Genomic DNA, 17,340 nt, shown 5'->3' with positions numbered 1-17,340 from the left:
CATCAATTTGTAGAGATGAATTTTACTGTCCCGCCCTCCACGGGAAACGGAGCAGGCGAGGGGCAGACCATGGAAATGTCCATTGACCTCAGGTGGGATTTTCCGGTTTCTGGGTGAGCGAGGCTGGAAAATCCCTCCCATAGGCTTCTGATGGGACCCAATCAAGACATCAGACTTTTGAATGGACCTACCTCGCATTAAGCTGATCTTTCTCTACACCCTAGCTATGACTGTAACACTACATTCTTTGATTTGATTTATTATTGTCACATGTATTAGTATACAGTGAAAAGTATTGTTTCTTGCGCGCTATACAGACAAAGCATACCATTCATAGAGAAGGAAAGGAGAGAGTGCAGAATGTAGTGTAACAGTCATAGCTCGGGTGTAGAGAAAGATCAACTTAATGCGAGGTAAGTTCTTCAAAAGTCTGATGGCAGCAGGGAAGAAGCTGTTCTTGAGTTGGTTGGTACGTGACCTCAGACTTTTATATCTTTTCCCGACGGAAGAAGCTGGAAGAGAGAATGTCTGGGGTGCGTGGGGTCCTTAATTGTGCTGGCTACTTTTCTCTCTCCTTCTCTTTTCACTGTATACTAATACATGTGACAATAATAAATCAAATAAATATCAAATCTCTGCACCAAGCGAGGCTTGGCATCATGTGCGCTGCATGGCACAGTGACTCAGAGCGCACTGAGACCTTGGCGGGGTAGTTGGGGGAGATGATGTTGGAAGGGGCAGCTCATTCCCAATTCAGATTTGGCCATGTCCTTCATGTTTTTGATGGGTTTTGTGTTTCTCCAGGTACAATGGTCCGAACCTGGTGCTTAAGTACGACAAAGCCACGAAGAGGCTGCAGAACATGGCAGTTGATGAGCATAGCTCGCCTTACTACTCCCTCAGGGATCGCCAAGGCAACGCTATTGGTGTGGCAGCCTGTGACATTGATGGTGACGGAAGAGAAGAAATATATTTCCTCAACACCAATAACGCCTTTTCAGGTACTTAGAGACTGATAAACCTAAAAAGACCCAGGCTGACCTAGTTTGCCTTCCATCAGCCTGGAAGCCTCATAATACAATACTAGTGGCATTAATAACTAATTATAGCAATTAATCTCTATCAACGAGTGCCACAGACCCAGACATGAGGCAAGAGTGACATCCAATGTAGAGAATGTGAAAATTACATGTCCTCAGCCGGCATGGTGGCACAGTGGTTAGCACTGCTGCCTCACAGCGCCAGGGACCCGGGTCCAATTCCAGCCTCGGGTCTGTGTGGAGTTTGTACATTCTCCCCGTGTCTGCGTGGGTTTCCTCCGGGTGCTCCAGCTTCCTCCCACAGCCCAACGATATGCGGGTTAGGTTGATTGGCCATGCTAAATTGACCCTAGTGTCAGAGGATTGGCAGGGTAAATGTGTGGGGTAACGGGAATAGGGCCTGGGTGGGATTGTGGTTGGTGCAGACTTGCTGGGTTCGAATGGCCTCTTTCTGCACTGTAGGGATTCTAACAGACCCAGACGTGAGGCAAGCATCACAGCCAATGTGGAGAATGTGAAAATTACATGTCCTCAGTTACCTGTTCCATTGTTAGACTGCACCTTCATGTTTCACATGACTTAGATAAATACCGCATCCCAAAATGTTATTTTCTGAAATACACGCATCTAATTTGCATGTGAATGAGTTAATATTGACTGTTAATAATACAGTGGAATGTGGGAATCAAGGGAAATTTCCTTGTTTTGTACACTTCCGGGTCTGAGGGATGCCGCTCCGAGGGCATTGAAGACGTTCCTTGGTTCAGGCGTTGCCAGATGAGGTGCAGCACAGGTTCAATGCAGAGTAAAGAAGCAAACTGTGTCTCCACAAAACACCAAGAAAGGCTGATAAACAGCTTCAGAGATGTGACCTTCTGGACCCATGGCAGGAGGAGTCTTGTAACATACATGGTACAAGCGATGGCAGCTTGTATAAGGTAGTGAAAAGGATTGTAAGGATTTCCTTTCATTTTGTTTGGAGGAGTCGCAGGCTATTGTGAATTCAGTTGGTGCTCTCTCTCTCTCTTACAATGGCCAAGTTAAATCTTCAGGTCTTGTGGGACTGTCCTCCTCCCAGTTCATCCAGGACTCTGCTCATCCCAGAATTGAGGCAGTCCCTCAGGATCGAGGATGAGCTGCTTCCACTCCGGTTCAGTGGTTTCTGGGATGCTGACCCCAGTGCACCATCTGCGGACTCTGCCACATTGGGGGCTGTTGGTGTTTGAAGGGTCGGGGAGACAGTTCATTCGGAGACCTGTGCGCTCCTTCCAACATCTCAACTTTGCCTCGATCTGCACGATCCATAAGACCAGAAGATGTAAAAGTGGGCCATTCAGCCCATCAAATCTGCTCAATGAGATCATGACTGATCTGATGGGATCATCTTCAACTCCACTTTCCCGCCTTATCCCCATAACCCTTAATTCCCTTACTGATTAAAAATCTGTCTCTCTCAGCCTTGAACATACTGAATGACCAGCCTCTACAGCCCTCTGTGGTAAAGAATTCCACAGATTCACTCCCCTCTGAGAAAACAAATTCCTCCTCAGCACTGCCTTAAATGAACGATGCTGTACCCTGAGATTATAGAACATAGAACATAGAACATTACAGCGCAGAACAGGCCCTTCGGCCCACGATGTTGCACCGACCAGTTAAAAAAAAACTGTGACCCTCCAACCTAAACCAATTTCTTTTCGTCCATGAACCTATCTACGGATCTCTTAAACGCCCCCAAACTAGGCGCATTTACTACTGATGCTGGCAGGGCATTCCAATCCCTCACCACCCTCTGGGTAAAGAACCTACCCCTGACATCGGTTCTATAACTACCCCCCCTCATTTTAAAGCCATGCCCCCTCGTGCTGGATTTCTCCATCAGAGGAAAAAGGCTATCACTATCCACCCTATCTAAACCTCTAATCATCTTATATGTTTCAATAAGATCCCCTCTTAGCCGCCGCCTTTCCAGCGAAAACAATGCGGTCTGATCATAGAGGTTAGAGTCATAGAGGTTTACAGCATGGAAACAGGTCCTGCAGCCCAACTTGTCCATGCCAACCTTTTTTTTCAACCCCTAAGCTAATCCCAATTGCCCGCGTTTGGCCCATATCCCTCTATACCCATCGTACCCATGTAACTATCTAAATGCTTTTTAAAAGACAAAATTGTACCCGCCTCTACAACTACCTCTGGCAGCTTGTTCCAGACACTCACCACACTCTGTGTGATAAAATTGTCCCTCTGGACACTTTTGTATCTCTCCCCTCTCACCTTAACCTTATGCCCTCTAGTTTTAGACTCCCCTACCTTTGGGAAAAGATATTGACTATCTAGCTGATCTGCGCCCCTCATTATTTTATCGACCTCTATAAGATCACCCCTCAGCCTCTTACGCTCCAGAGAAAAAAGTCCCAGTCTATCCAGCCTCTCCTTATAACTCAATCCATCAAGTCCCGGTAGCATCCTAGTAAATCTTTTCTGCACTCTCTCTAGTTTAATAATATCCTTTCTATATAAGTCTATATGGTTCTAGATAAGTTTTAGCCTGCTCCGCCATTCAATATGATTATGGCTGATCTCATATCAGCCACAACTCCACTTTCCTGCCCATTCTCTATAACTCTTCATTACTAATTAAAAATCTGTCTATATCTCTTCCTTAAATTTACTCAATGTCCCGGCATCCACCACACTCCGGGGTGATGAATTCCACAGATTCACAACCCTTTGAAGGAAGTAATTTCTCTTCATCTCTGTTTTAAACCTGCTACTCCTTAGCCCAAAACTATGACCTCTTGTCTACTTTGTCAATCCCCCTTATCATCTTATATACCGCAATTAGATCTCCTCTCATTCTTCTAAACTCCAGTGAGCACAGACCTAAACTGCCCAATCTCTCTTCGTAAGACAAACCCCTCATCTCTGGAATCAATCTAGTGAACCTCCTCTTCCTCAAGTAAGGGGACTAAAAGCGTCCATTTGTTTTATGTTTGTGGCATGATAAGTAGTGATTTGAATTGATTCGATTTGATTTGATATGATTTGATTTATTATTATCACATGTTGGGCGGCACGGTGGCACAGTGGTTAGCACTGCTGCCTCACAGCGTCAGGGACCCGGGTTCAATTCCTGACTTGAGTCACTGTCTGTGCAGAATCTGCACGTTCTCCCCGTGTCTGCGTGGGTTTCCTCCGAGTGCTCCGGTTTCCTCCCACAGTCTGAAAGATGTGCTGGTTAGGGTGCACTGACCCCAACAGGTGCTGGAGCGCGGCGACTCGAGGAATTTCACAGTAACTTCATTGCAGCGTTAATGTAAGCCTTACTTGTGACTAATAAATAAACTTTACCTTTAATTTAACTTGTATTAGCACACAGTGAAAAGTATTGTTGCTTGCGTGCTATGCAGACAGAGCATACCGTTCATAGAGAAGGAAAGGAGAGGGTGCAGAATGTAGTGTTGCAGTCATAGCTAGGGTGTAGAGAAAGATCAACTTAACGCGAGGTAGGTCCGTTCAAAAGTCTGACAGCAGCAGGGAAGAAGCTGCTCTCCTCGTACTCAGAAATAAAAATACAGTCAGCAAAACTGGTTGTAAGCTTTTGGCAGAGTACAGAGTTGTGGAATAGCTGAGGTGGTATCACAAACGTCACGCGCAAAGAATAATAGGTTCTTCTCGCTCAGCTTACCTGAAGTCGAGAAGGTGGGTTTCCATGACTCAATTAAATGTTCGTGATCAATTTGATGTCAATGTTTCAGCTCGCGTACATCAGTGATCGCGATAACAGCAAGTTATTAAAACCACCATTGGAAAGTGAGTCATTTCCATGTACCCCGCGGTAGAAATACACAACACACATAGTTTGTATTGCATCAGGACATTGCCCTTCACCCTTTGTAGGTAAATACACAACAGTTAAATCATATTTACAGGGCCTAATGCTGATTAAGAAGACCATAGGCCCACATGGAACAGGAGGAGGCCATTCAGCCCCTCAAACCTGCTCTGCCATTCCATAGGATCATGGCTGACCTGACACAAGTGCAGACACAACAGCAATTTGCATTTATATAGCGCCACTAACACAGTAGAACTTCCCACCAGAGTGTTGTCAAACAAAATTTGACATCACACTAAGCGAGGATAAGTGCCTAAAATCTTGGTCAAAGGGTTGTTTTCCCTGGAGCAGAGAAGGCTGAGGGGCGACGTGATCGAGGTGTACAAGATTATGAGGGGCACGGACAGGGTGGACAGGGAGCAGCTGTTCCCCTTAGTTGAAGGGTCAGTTACGAGGCGACACAAGTTAAAAGTGAGGGGTGGGAGGTTTAGGGGGGATTTGAGGAAAAGCTTTTTTACCCAAAGGGTGGTGAGGGTCTGGAATGTGCTGCCTGGGAGGGTGGTGGAGGCGGGATGCCTCACATCCTTTAAAAAGTACCTGGATGAGCACTTGGCACCATCATAACATTCAAGGCTATGGACCAAGTGCTGGCAAGTGGGATTAGGTGGGCAGGTCAGGACATTTCATGCGTCGGTGCAGACTCGATGGGCCGAAGGGCCTCTTCTTCACTGTAGTATTCTGTGATTCTGTGAAAGAATTTGGGGGGATTCTTAATGAAGGAGAGGAGGAGAGGTTTCGGGGAGGAATTCAAGAGCTATGGTCGTAAGCTGCTGAAGGAACAGCTGGTGAAGTGATTAAAGACAAGGACATACAAGAGGCAAGAATTGGAGGAACACTGAGATCTTGGGCGGTTATCGGTTTGTGCAGAGTGGGGTGTGCAAGCAAGGCCACGGAGCTGTAACATAGAGAGAGAGGGGGGGGTGAGAGAGAGGGGGGGGGGGGACAGAGAGAGAGAGGGGGGACAGAGAGGAGGGGGAGAGAGAGAGGGGGAGAGAGAGAGAGATAGAGAGAGAGAGAACTAGAGAGAGGGAGAGAGAGAAGGGGGGTGAAAGAGGGGGGGATGGAGAGAGAGAGATAGAGAGATAGAGATAGAGGGACAGATTGATAGAGAGAGAGAAATAGAGAGATATAGAGATAGAGAGATCTAGAGAGAGAGGGAGAGAGAGATAGAGAGAGGGATAGAGAGAGAGAGGTAGAGAGAGAGAGATAGAGAGAGGGAGAGAGAGATAGAGAGAGAGATAGAGAGAGAGACAGATAGAGAGAGAGAGAGAAAGAGAGAGAGGGAGAGAGAGAGAGGGAGAGAGATCGAGATGGAGAGAGAGAGATTGAGAGAGATAGAGAGAGAAATGGAGAGAGAGGGGGAGGGAGAGAAGGAAAAAGAAGTGGAAAGGTGTGTCTGTGGAAGGATTGGAAGAGTGAGGCAGATGACGGAACGCACTAAGGAGCTAGACATTGAGAGACGAGAAGTGGAGAAAGGTCAGAGTGTTGTAAGACATTCTGTCTGGGAGGAGAGATTTCTATTATCGCCAGAGTCTGAAACTGAGGAGGTTTGCGAGCTGTGGGAGGATTGTTGCTGCAACCTCCGAACATCGAGACGACTTGGTGCCAATAACAATTAGGAGCCTTTGACTTCCATTAGCCAGTGTTGTCCATCAGGAATATTCCCCTTCCCATTAAATTACTTCCTCAAGGTGGTGATTCGCAGAGTAAGGGATGTTTGTCTGATAACTTTGCAGCAGGGAATTCTATTTGGTTGGCCATGTGGTGAGTGAATTAATTGATTCACTTTGGCCAGAGACTCAATACAGGCACTTTACAACAAGTTGGCAATCTTACACTTAACAGTATTCATCTGACAACCTTTTCCATCATGCATGGTGGCACAGTGGTTAGCACTGCTGCCTCACAGTGCCAGGGACCCGGGTTCAATTCCGGCCTCGGGTGACTGTCTGGTGGAGTTTGCACATTCTCCCCGTGTCTGCGTGGGTTTCCTCCGGGTGCTCCGGTTTCCTCCCACAGTCTAAAGATGTGCAGGTTAGGTTGATTGGCCATGCTCAGTTGACCCTTTGTGTCAGGGTAAATGCCTGGGGTTACGGGAGTAGGGACTGGGTGGGATTGTGGTTGGTGCAGACTCAATGGGCCGAATGGCCTCCTTCTGCACTGTAGGGATTCTATGATTCTATGCCTTTAAACATTCAGTGTTGAATTAACGATTGGTGAGCTGATTTGGAGGAAATGCACAGAAAGAGGGAACTGCATTATAAATTATATTCAGTAGATATGGTTCCCAATCTAGGAGTTACTGAAGTACAAGGGAACTGGATCGAGAGGAGCAGATAGACACAATCATTCACACAAGGAATTGGTTTGGAATGGATAGCAAATTCAATAGTAGGATTGCAGGAAGGTCATTAGCAGAGATACGGCGGCTGTATACAACTGGCTCTTCCTATTGCGTGGTCTAAACCGATGGATATTGGTATGTTGCACATCGAGGGCAGGGGCAACTCAGTCATGCAACTGACATTCCAGTTGGCCTGGGAGCAACGTTCGCACAGCCCAACCCCCGAAGCCGGCTTCTCAAATAAGCAGATTGGGGCCTGACACTGGTTCTAAATTTCAGATACAAATACGCAGCATCTGGTACATTGCTGTCCATACAAGGCATTGATTGGCCCAAGCATTGACCTTTACTGACCTTCTGCTCCCAGGACAACAACACCTCGATTTTGAAATTCTCATCCTTGATTTCATGAAGCCTCCTCCAGCTCCTCACCACTCCAGAACACCACCCTCCTCCAGCTCCTCACCACTCCAGAACACCACCCTCCTCCAACTCCTCACCACTCCAGAACACCACCCTCCTCCAGCTCCTCACCACTCCAGAACACTGCCCTCCTCCAGCTCCTCACCCCTCCAGAACACCACCCTCCTCCAGCTCCTCACCCCTCCAGAACACTGCCCTCCTCCAGCTCCTCACCCCTCCAGAACACCACCCTCCTCCAGCTCCTCACCCCTCCAGAACACTGCCCTCCTCCAACTCCTCACCCCTCCAGAACACTGCCCCCCTCCAGCTCCTCACCCCCCCAGAACACTGCCCTCCTCCAGCTCCTCACCCCCCCAGAACACCACCCTCCTCCAACTCCTCATCCCTCCAGAACACTGCCCTCCTCCAACTCCTCATCCCTCCAGAACACTGCCCTCCTCTAGCTCCTCACCCCCCCAGAACACTGCCCTCCTCCAGCTCCTCACCCCCCCAGAACACCACCCTCCTCCAGCTCCTCACCCCTCCAGAACACTGCCCTCCTCCAACTCCTCACCCCTCCAGAACACTGCCCTCCTCCAGCTCCTCACCCCTCCAGAACACTGCCCTCCTCCAACTCCTCACCCCTCCAGAACACTGCCCTCCTCCAGCTCCTCACCACTCCAGAACACTACCCTCCTCCAACTCCTCACCACTCCAGAACACTGCCCTCCTCCAACTCCTCACCACTCCAGAACACTACACTCCTCCAACTCCTCACCCCTCCAGAACACTGCCCTCCTCCAGCTCCTCACCCTCCCAGAACACTGCCCTCCTCCAACTTCTCACCCCCCCAGAACACTGCCCTCCTCCAACTTCTCACCCCCCCAGAACACTGCCCTCCTCCAACTCCTCACCCCCCCAGAACACTGCCCTCCTCCAATTCCTAACCCCCCCAGAACACTGCCCTCCTCCAATTCCTCACCCCTCCAGAACACTGCCCTCCTCCAATTCCTAACCCCCCCAGAACACTGCCCTCCTCCAATTCCTCACCCCCCCAGAACACTGCCCTCCTCCAACTCCTCACCCCTCCAGAACACTGCCCTCCTCCAGCTCCTCACCCCCCCAGAACACTGCCCTCCTCCAGCTCCTCATCCCTCCGAGGAGGCATGTAGGGTGGGTAAGAGGGTAGGTATGTCGGGGAGCACTCAGGTCAGATTGGAAACGGTTTGTCAGGTGTTACGACGCTGAGGTGATATTTGTCTCTGTGCAATTTTGGAACCCCCCAAAGGGATATACGTCACTCGTAATCTTAAGTAAGAGTGCGTGAGAGAGTAGGATGCGACTGGTTTTGGTAAATTAAAGCAGGATCTGACACTGTCTATCATGAACAATTAACAGGTCTTTATTTTTACTGGTGACAACCTTATTAAAACAATTAACAAACTGAATAAACTCTCCAATAGAATACTGTTCCAATTACAAGACTCATTCAGGAATAATGAAATAGATCATCACAGAATATAATCACTCTCAATAATATAATATCAGGTGTCTGTTGGAAGTATGAACTTTCTTCTGGTGCTTTGGTCTGGAATACTTTCTGAGTTGGTTACTCCTTCTATTTAAGTGGTGATTTGATGAAGCTATATATGTTACTGCAGGATTCCATATGAGAGACTTGCCTCTCCCTCCAATCTAAAGAGGTGGCAAGTTGCTCTAACCGTTACTTCCCCTTGTCCAGGTTTAAATACCTGGAATTACCTCACAATATCCCTGCGATCGGAGTGGCTTGAGGCTGTCAACAACACTGAAATTTGAATTGAATTGGTTCTGTGTCTTTGAATACTTGCTTTAAAATCATTGGTCCAATTCAAAAGCCTGCTTTGCTATGTTGGAACTCTGGCTGCTGTTTTGGATGCAAATATTGCAAAATTCTGCAGCCTGCTTTCTGCAGTTTAAAATCCCAAGCACAAAGAAACATAAACAAAGAACAAAGATCAAAGAGAAATACAGCACAGCAACAGGCCCTTCGGCCCTCCAAGCCTGCACCGATCATGATGCCTGCCTAAACTAAAGCCGTTCGCACTTACGGAGTCCATATCCTTCCATTCCCATCCGATTCATGTACTGGTCTAGTAACCCCTTAAATGCCGCTATCGTACCTGCTCCCACCACCTCCCCAGGCAGTGGATTCCAGACATTCACCACCCTCTGTGTAAAAAACTTGCCTCGCACATCTCCTCTAAACTTTTCCCCACGCACCTTAAACCTATGTCTCCTAGTACTTGACTTTTCCACCCTAGGAAAGAGCATCTGACTATCCACTCTGTCCATGCCACTCCATCAGGTCACCCCTCAACCTCCGTCATTCCAGTGAGAACAAACCGAGTTTATCCAACCCCTCCTCATAGCTAATACCCTCCAGACCAGGCAACATCCTGGTAAACACTTTCTGTACCCTCTCCAAAGCTTCCATATCCTTCTGGTAGTGTGGTGACCAGAATTGTACACAATATTCTAAATGAGGCCTAACTAAGGTTCTGTACAGCTGCCAATTTTTATACTCAATGCCCCGACCAATGAAGGCAAGCCTTCAATTGGTCGGGGTGGGAGCAAGCAATGAAGGTATGCCTTCTTGACTACCTTATCCACCTGCGTTGCCACTTTCAGTGATCGGTCGACATGTACGCCCAGATCTCTCTGCCTGTCAATACTGCTAAGGGTTCCACCATTTACTGTATAATTCCTGCATGCATTGGACCTTCCAAAATGCATTACTTCACACTTGCCCAGATTGAACTCCATCTGCCATTTCCCTGCCCAAGTCTCCAACCGGTCTATATCTTGCTGTATCCTCTGACTGTATCCCCTTCACCAATCCGCAACTCCACCAATTTTTGTATCATCTGTGAACTTACTAATCAGACCAGCTACATTTTCCTCCAAATCATTTATATATACTACGAACAACAAACATTTCAGAACTGATCCCTGTGGAACACCACTAGTCACAGCCTTCCATTCAGAAAAGCACCCCTACACTGCTACCGTCTGTCTTCTATGGCCAAGCCAGTTCTGTATCCATCTTGCCAGCTCTCCTCTGATCCTGTGTGACTTCACCTTTCGTACCAGTCTACCATGATGGACCTTGTCAAAGGCTTTACTTGAAGTCCATGTAGACAACATCCACTGCCTTTCCCTCATCTATCATCTTCGTCACTTCCTCGAAAAACATCGATCAAGTTAGTGAGGCACGACCTCCCCATGCTTTTAAAGAGACAATGCTATGTGAGTTCTTTTGGTTTTGTTTGCATTTCTTTTCAATATTTACATTTGTCGAACACCACATTTTTAACCATATAAATGCAACTTCATAACACAGGTCAAAGGCTGATCAGACCTGGTTGGGGGAGGGATGGAATCGATTGCTGCAGGCTAGTCAGATTGGGTTGTGGGTGAACCCCGGGTTAGAGATGGGGGGAACTTCTTCCGATGGACAATCCTCCTGCTCCCCATCAGAGACCATCTGAGTTCCAATTGGAGACATTGGACAGTCCCAGCCACCTACCTGGACATTTACTGTGGGAATGTTCTACGGAAAAACCCTGCTGCTGGGGAATGATACAATGGACACTCCAACTCTTCCTCGATCCCCTGACTACCAACCCCCTTCATTAATATAGGCTTACGGACTTTGAGTAGCCACTGCCTTCTGCTGTTTCTTGATATCACGTGGGGTCATTCGAATTGGCTGAAGACTGACATCTGTGATGGTGGGAACCTGAGGAGGAGGCCGAGATGGGTCATCCACTCAGCACTTCTTGCTGAAGATTGTTCTGAATGCTTCAGCCTTATCTTTTGTTCTGATGTGCTGGGCTCCTCCATCTTTGAGGATGGCGATATTTGTGGAGTCTCCTTCTCCAGTGGGTTATTAATTGTCCACCACCATTCACAGCTGGATGTGGCAGGATTGCAGAAAACAAAGAACAAAGATCAAAGAAAATTACAGCACAGGAATAGGCCCTTCGGCCCTCCAAGCCTGCACCGACCATGCTGCCCGACTTAACTAAAACCCCCTACCCTTCCGGGGACCATATCCCTCTATTCCCATCCTATTCATGTACTTGTCAAGACGCCCCTTAAAAGTCACTACCGTATCCGCCTCCACTATCTCCCCCGGCAACGGGTTCCAGGCACCCACTACTCTCTGTGTAAAAAATCTGCCTCTCGCACCTTAAACCTATGCCCCCTAGTAATTGACTCTTCCACCCTGGGAAAAAGCTTAGCTCTGATCCGTTAGTTATGGCATCGCTTAACTCTATCACTTGCTGCTTATGCTGTTTGGCACACAAGTAGTCCTGTGTTGTAGCTTCACCAGGTTGACACCTCATGTTTAGGTATGCCTGGTGCTGCTCCTGGCATGCTCTCCTGCACTCTCCATTGAACCAGGGTTGATCCCCTGGCTTGGCAGTAATGGTTGAGTGGGGGATATACCGGGCCATGAGGTTGCAGATTGTGCTGGAATACAATTCTGCTGTTGATGGCCCACAGCGCCTCCTGGAGGCCCAGTCTTGGGTTGCGAGATCAGTTTGAAATCTAACCCATTTCGTATGTGGGGTAATGCCACACAACACGATACACATCAGAGCAACACAAGTGAATGCAAGTGATTTTAACCTGGCCCAATTTGTATTTCCACTGCAGTCACAGGGTACGATCTTACCAGCTCACCACGCCGGTCTATCAGTGTGATGAGCCGGGAAGATGGCGTTCAAGGATAAAAACCCTATTCATACCAGCTGCTTTGCTATGCCCTCCACTCTGTTTTGCCAGCAAGAACAGCTTTATGCCCAGAAAGGGCGCAAAGCCTATTAACATAAAAAGATGAGATATAAAAGAACATACCTGGCCCATCACGGCGGCTTCTGCCCTCACCAGCGAGAACTACTACTGCTCTGCAGCAGCAGCGACCAGGCGCCATGGCCACGCCAATAGGATCGGAAGCCATTGAAGCCCAATCGAGCAGTGCCACCATGGCAGTGCCCACCTGGCACCCTGGCATGCCCAGTTGGGCCAAGGAAGTGCCAACGGGGTGGGCCTGAGTGGGGGTGGAGCTGGAGTGGGGGTGGGGCCTGAGTGGGGGTGGGGGGCCATGTGTGGCTGGGGCCTGAATGCAGGTGGGGCATGAGTGGGGGTGGAGCCTGAGTGCGGTTGGAGCTGAGCGGGATTGGAGCTGAGTGGGGGTGGAGCCTGAGCATGGGTGGGGCCTGAGTGGGGGTGGAGCCTGAGTGGGGGTGGGGCCTCAGTGGAGGTGGAGCCTGAATGGGGGTGGAGCCTGAATGGGGTGGGGCCTGAATGGGGATGGGGCCTGAGTGTGGGTAGGGCCTGATTGTAGGTGGGGCCTGAGTGGGGGTGGGGCCTGAGTGGAGGTGGAGCCTGAGTGGGGGTGAAGCCTGAGTGGAGGTGGGGCCTGAGTGGGGGTGGAGCCTGAGTGGGGGTGGAGCCTGAGTGGGGGTGGGGCCTGAGTGGGGGTGGGGCCTGAGTGAGGCTGGGACTTGAGTGCGGGTGAAGCCTGAGTGGGGGTGGAGCCTGAGTGGGGGTGGGGCCTGAGTGGGGGTGAAGCCTGAGTGTGGGTGGGGCCTGAGTGTGAGTGGGGCCTAAGTGGGGATGGTGCCTGAGTGGGGGTGAAGCCTGAGTGTGGGTGGGGCCTGAGTGTGAGTGGGGCCTGATGCGCGACAATTAAGCACGTGGAACCAAGGCTTCGGTATTGAAGGCTTTAATAGAGTAACAATGGAACTACTAACACGAATACACCGGTTCAGACTGAAGGGGTCCTGCCGGAGCAGGGGGTCTTATACCTCGCCACCGGAGGCGGGACCCCACTGGAATGTGCCATGATAACTCTTATAACAGGTAAACACCCTAACCCAACAACATTGTACAACCCCCACAGTAACAACACCCTAGCCCAACAGTAACATAATAACAACCCCCAGTGGTGAACCATCGTTGGTTCACCACATTCACCCCTCCTTTAAGAACAAAAGGTGGCGGGGTGCAAGAAAAAACAGGTCATATAAACAGAATTCACAAGTCCAGACGGTCTGGAGGACCGCACCGACGCTGTGATCTCCTCAACACCGGTTGCGAAACCGGAGCAGGCGCTTGTGGTGGCGTTCTTTCCAAAGCAACGTCTGGCTGTCCCCTCAAGGACTCCCGGGCCGGCCGGCCCTCGTTTGGTGGTGGTGGTGGTGATGATGGTGGCGCCGATCTCCGAGTCTCAGGCAAGCTGTACATGGGGGTAAAAGTGTTATGCACTGGTCCCGGTGCTGACCGCGCCACGTCTGGGGAAGCAATGAGGAGTAGTGGATTCGTGACTGGGGGAATAGGAGCAACAGGAGTTGCTACATCCCCTGCGGGCGCCAGGTCTCTAATGGAGACAGTGTCCTCTCGCCCGTCAGGATATGCCACATAGGCATACTGAGGGTTGGCGTGGAGGAGTTGGACCGGTTCGACCAAGGGGTCGGACTTGCGAGCCCTCACATGTCGCCGCAGAAGGACGGGTCCTGGGTACATCAACCAGGCTGGCAATGAGGTTCCCGAGGACGACTTCCGAGGGAATGAGAACATCCTCTCGTGGGGAGTAGCATTGGTTGCCGTACACAGGAGGGAGCGGATAGAATGGAGCGCATTTGGAAGGACCTCCTGCCAACGGGAGACTGGAAGGCCCCTGGATTTCAGTGCCAGTAAGACAGCCTTCCAGACTGTAGCATTCTCCCTTTCCACCTGTCTGTTACCCCTAGGGTTGTAGCTCGTGGTTCTACTAGAGGCAATCCCGAATGAGAGCAGGAATTCCCTCAAGTCGTTGCTCATGAACGACGAGCCCCTGTCGCTATGAATGTAGCAGGGGTACCCGAACAGGGTAAAAAGCTCACTGAATGCCTTGATGACGGTGGCAGTCGACGTGTCCGCACAGGGGACAACAAACGGAAACCGGGAATACTCGTCTATTATGTTGAGGAAATAGACATTCCGGTCCGTTGAGGGAAGGGGGCCCTTAAAATCCACACTCAGCCTCTCAAAAGGGCGAGTGGCCTTGACCAATTGTGCCCGGTCTGGTCGATAAAAGTGTGGTTTGCATTCTGCGCAAATCCGACAGCTTCTCGTCACTGACCTGACATCCTCCACCGAGTAGGGCAGGTTGCGGGCTTTGACGAAGTGGTAGAGTCTGGTGACTCCAGGATGACACAGATCATTGTGGAGAGCCTTCAAGCGGTCCTCCTGCATAATGGCGCATGTTCCGCGCGAGAGGGCATCCGAGGGCTCATTGAGCTTCCCCGGACGATACATAATATCGTAATTATAGGTGGAGAGCTCAATTCTCCACCGCAAGATCTTATCGTTCTTGATCTTGCCCCTCTGCGTGTTGCTGAACATAAACGCCACGGATCGTTGATCCGTGATCAGGGTGAACCGCTTCCCTGCCAGGTAATGGCGCCAGTGTCTGACTGCCTCCACAATGGCCTGAGCCTCCTTCTCCACCGCTGAGTGCCGAATTTCGGGGCCTTGAAGGGTGCGGGAAAAGAACGCGACGGGCCTGCCTGCCTGGTTTAGTGTGGCGGCTAGGGCGAAATCAGATGCATCACTCTCCACCTGGAAAGGAATGGATTCATCCACCGCGTGCATCGTGGCTTTCGAGATGTCGCTTTTCAAAGCCTTGAAGGCCAATTGGGCCTCCGGCGTAAGTGGGAAGGTCGTGGACTTAATGAGCGGACGAGCTTTGTCCGCGTAGTTGGGGACCCACTGTGCATAATACGAAAAGAACCCGAGGCATCTCCTCAGTGCTTTCGTGCTAGCGGGCAAGGGAAGTTCAGTAAGTGGGCGCATACGGTCTGGATCAGGGCCAATGACCCCGTTTTCCACCACGTATCCGAGGATGGCTAACCTACGCGTACGGAATACGCACTTCTCCCTGTTATAGGTCAGATTCAGGCGAGATGCAGTGCGCAGAAAGTGTTGGAGATTCGTGTCGTGGTCCTGCTGGTCATGGCCGCAGATGGTGACGTTATCCAGGTACGGGAAGGTAGCCCGCAACCCGTTCTGGTCCACCATTCGGTCCATAGCACGCTGGAAGACCGAGACCCCATTGGTGACACCAAATGGAACCCTGAGGAATTGGTATAGACGACCATCCGCCTCAAAAGCCGTATATTGTCGGTCCTCTGGGCGGATGGGGAGTTGATGGTAGGCGGACTTAAGGTCTATGGTAGAAAACACTCGGTACTGCGCAATCTGATTGACCATATCAGAAATGCGCGGGAGAGGATACGCATCCAGCTGCGTATAACGATTAATGGTCTGACTATAGTCGATGACCATCCGAGGTTTGTTCCCGCTTTTGACTACCACGACCTGCGCTCTCCACGGACTAGCACTGGCCTGTATGATCCCTTCCTTGAGGAGCCGCTGAACCTCAGATCTAATAAAGATCCGGTCCTCAGCGCTGTAACGCCTACTTTTAGTAGCGATGGGCTTGCAGCCAGGTACCAGATTTTTAAAAAGGGATGGTGTAGTGATTTTCAGGGTGGATAGATTGCATGCGGGGCGCTTTGGGCAATTTGGAGGCTGCGGCTGATTCCCTACTGCCAGTGAAGGGAGTGGCCCACCGTACTGTAGGATCACACTCTTCATGTGGACCATAAAGTTTAGTCCGAGGAGAATTGGCGCGCAAAGGTGAGGTAACACAAGGAACCTGTATTGCTCGTAAATTGTGCCCTGTACCTCAAGAGTTACCATACATCGTCCTTGGATCGGTACAGACCGGGACCGTGATGCCATGGAAATTGTCTGCTTGGCAGGGAGAACCCGGAGCCCACACCTTTTAGCAGTTTCAGGGTGTATGAAACTTTCGGTGCTCCCACTGTCAAACAGACAATTCACAGTTCGACCACTAACCTTTATATCCATCATGGAATTTTCAAGTCTGTAGTGCCTGGTCTGATCCAGGGAGATCGACGCCACTGTTGGCCCCTGGGCGTCACTGCATGCTGCCGATGTGGATGCTGAGGACCCCTGCTGGTCGCTCCTAGTCGTCGTGGACCATGATGGCCGCCCCCATGAATCGCACGTGGGCGAGGGCGTCAAGCGCAGCGACTCCTGGTGGTCTTCCTCCTCCTCTGTCAGCCACGATGGCGCCGTCCTGGGATCGCACGTGGTCGGACCTCGTGGGTACTGCGACGCCGAAGGAGATTGTCTCCGTTCTGGAGGGTTACAAGCTGCACTGCCGTTTTTAGGTTTGGACCTGCAGACTTTGCCGTAGTGGCCTTTTTTACCGCACTGGCTGCAGATTGCCGTTCTTGCCGGACACTGTTGCCGTGGATGCTTGGCCCCACCACAAAAATAGCATCGCTGGCCACCTGGAGCTGCCGCCGTCGTCGGATCGATCTGGGAGCGCAGGTTAGCGGGGCGAGGAGGGAGCTGAGCTTGCTCCAACCACGTTGACTGCACGTGGTCCTCGGGGTACAGCGCCAAGCTCTTCGACGCCGCTTCCAGCATCACGGCCATCTCCATTGCTTGGGTCAAGTCGAGTTTCCCCTTTTCCAGCAATTTAAGCCTGATGTACGAGGACCCTACCCCTGCTACGAACGCGTCTCGGG

The 17,340-nt window shown here is 50.4% G+C and overlaps 1 protein-coding gene across 3 annotated transcripts in view; it reads left to right on the top strand.

Annotated features, from left to right (window-relative positions):
- Window positions 1-17,340, top strand: part of LOC144500341 (cartilage acidic protein 1-like) — a 377,638-nt gene that overhangs the window by 124,026 nt on the left and 236,272 nt on the right. For all 3 annotated transcript variants that reach the window (XM_078223086.1, XM_078223087.1, XM_078223085.1), the window contains exon 2: window positions 805-1,001. In XM_078223086.1, the coding sequence (XP_078079212.1) occupies window positions 805-1,001 (197 nt within the window). The remainder of the gene's footprint in view (window positions 1-804; window positions 1,002-17,340) is intronic.

The sequence above is a fragment of the Mustelus asterias genome, chromosome 11, assembly GCF_964213995.1.
Source record: "Mustelus asterias chromosome 11, sMusAst1.hap1.1, whole genome shotgun sequence".
NCBI lineage: Eukaryota > Metazoa > Chordata > Chondrichthyes > Carcharhiniformes > Triakidae > Mustelus > Mustelus asterias.
This window is presented reverse-complemented; position numbering and strand designations above follow the sequence as displayed.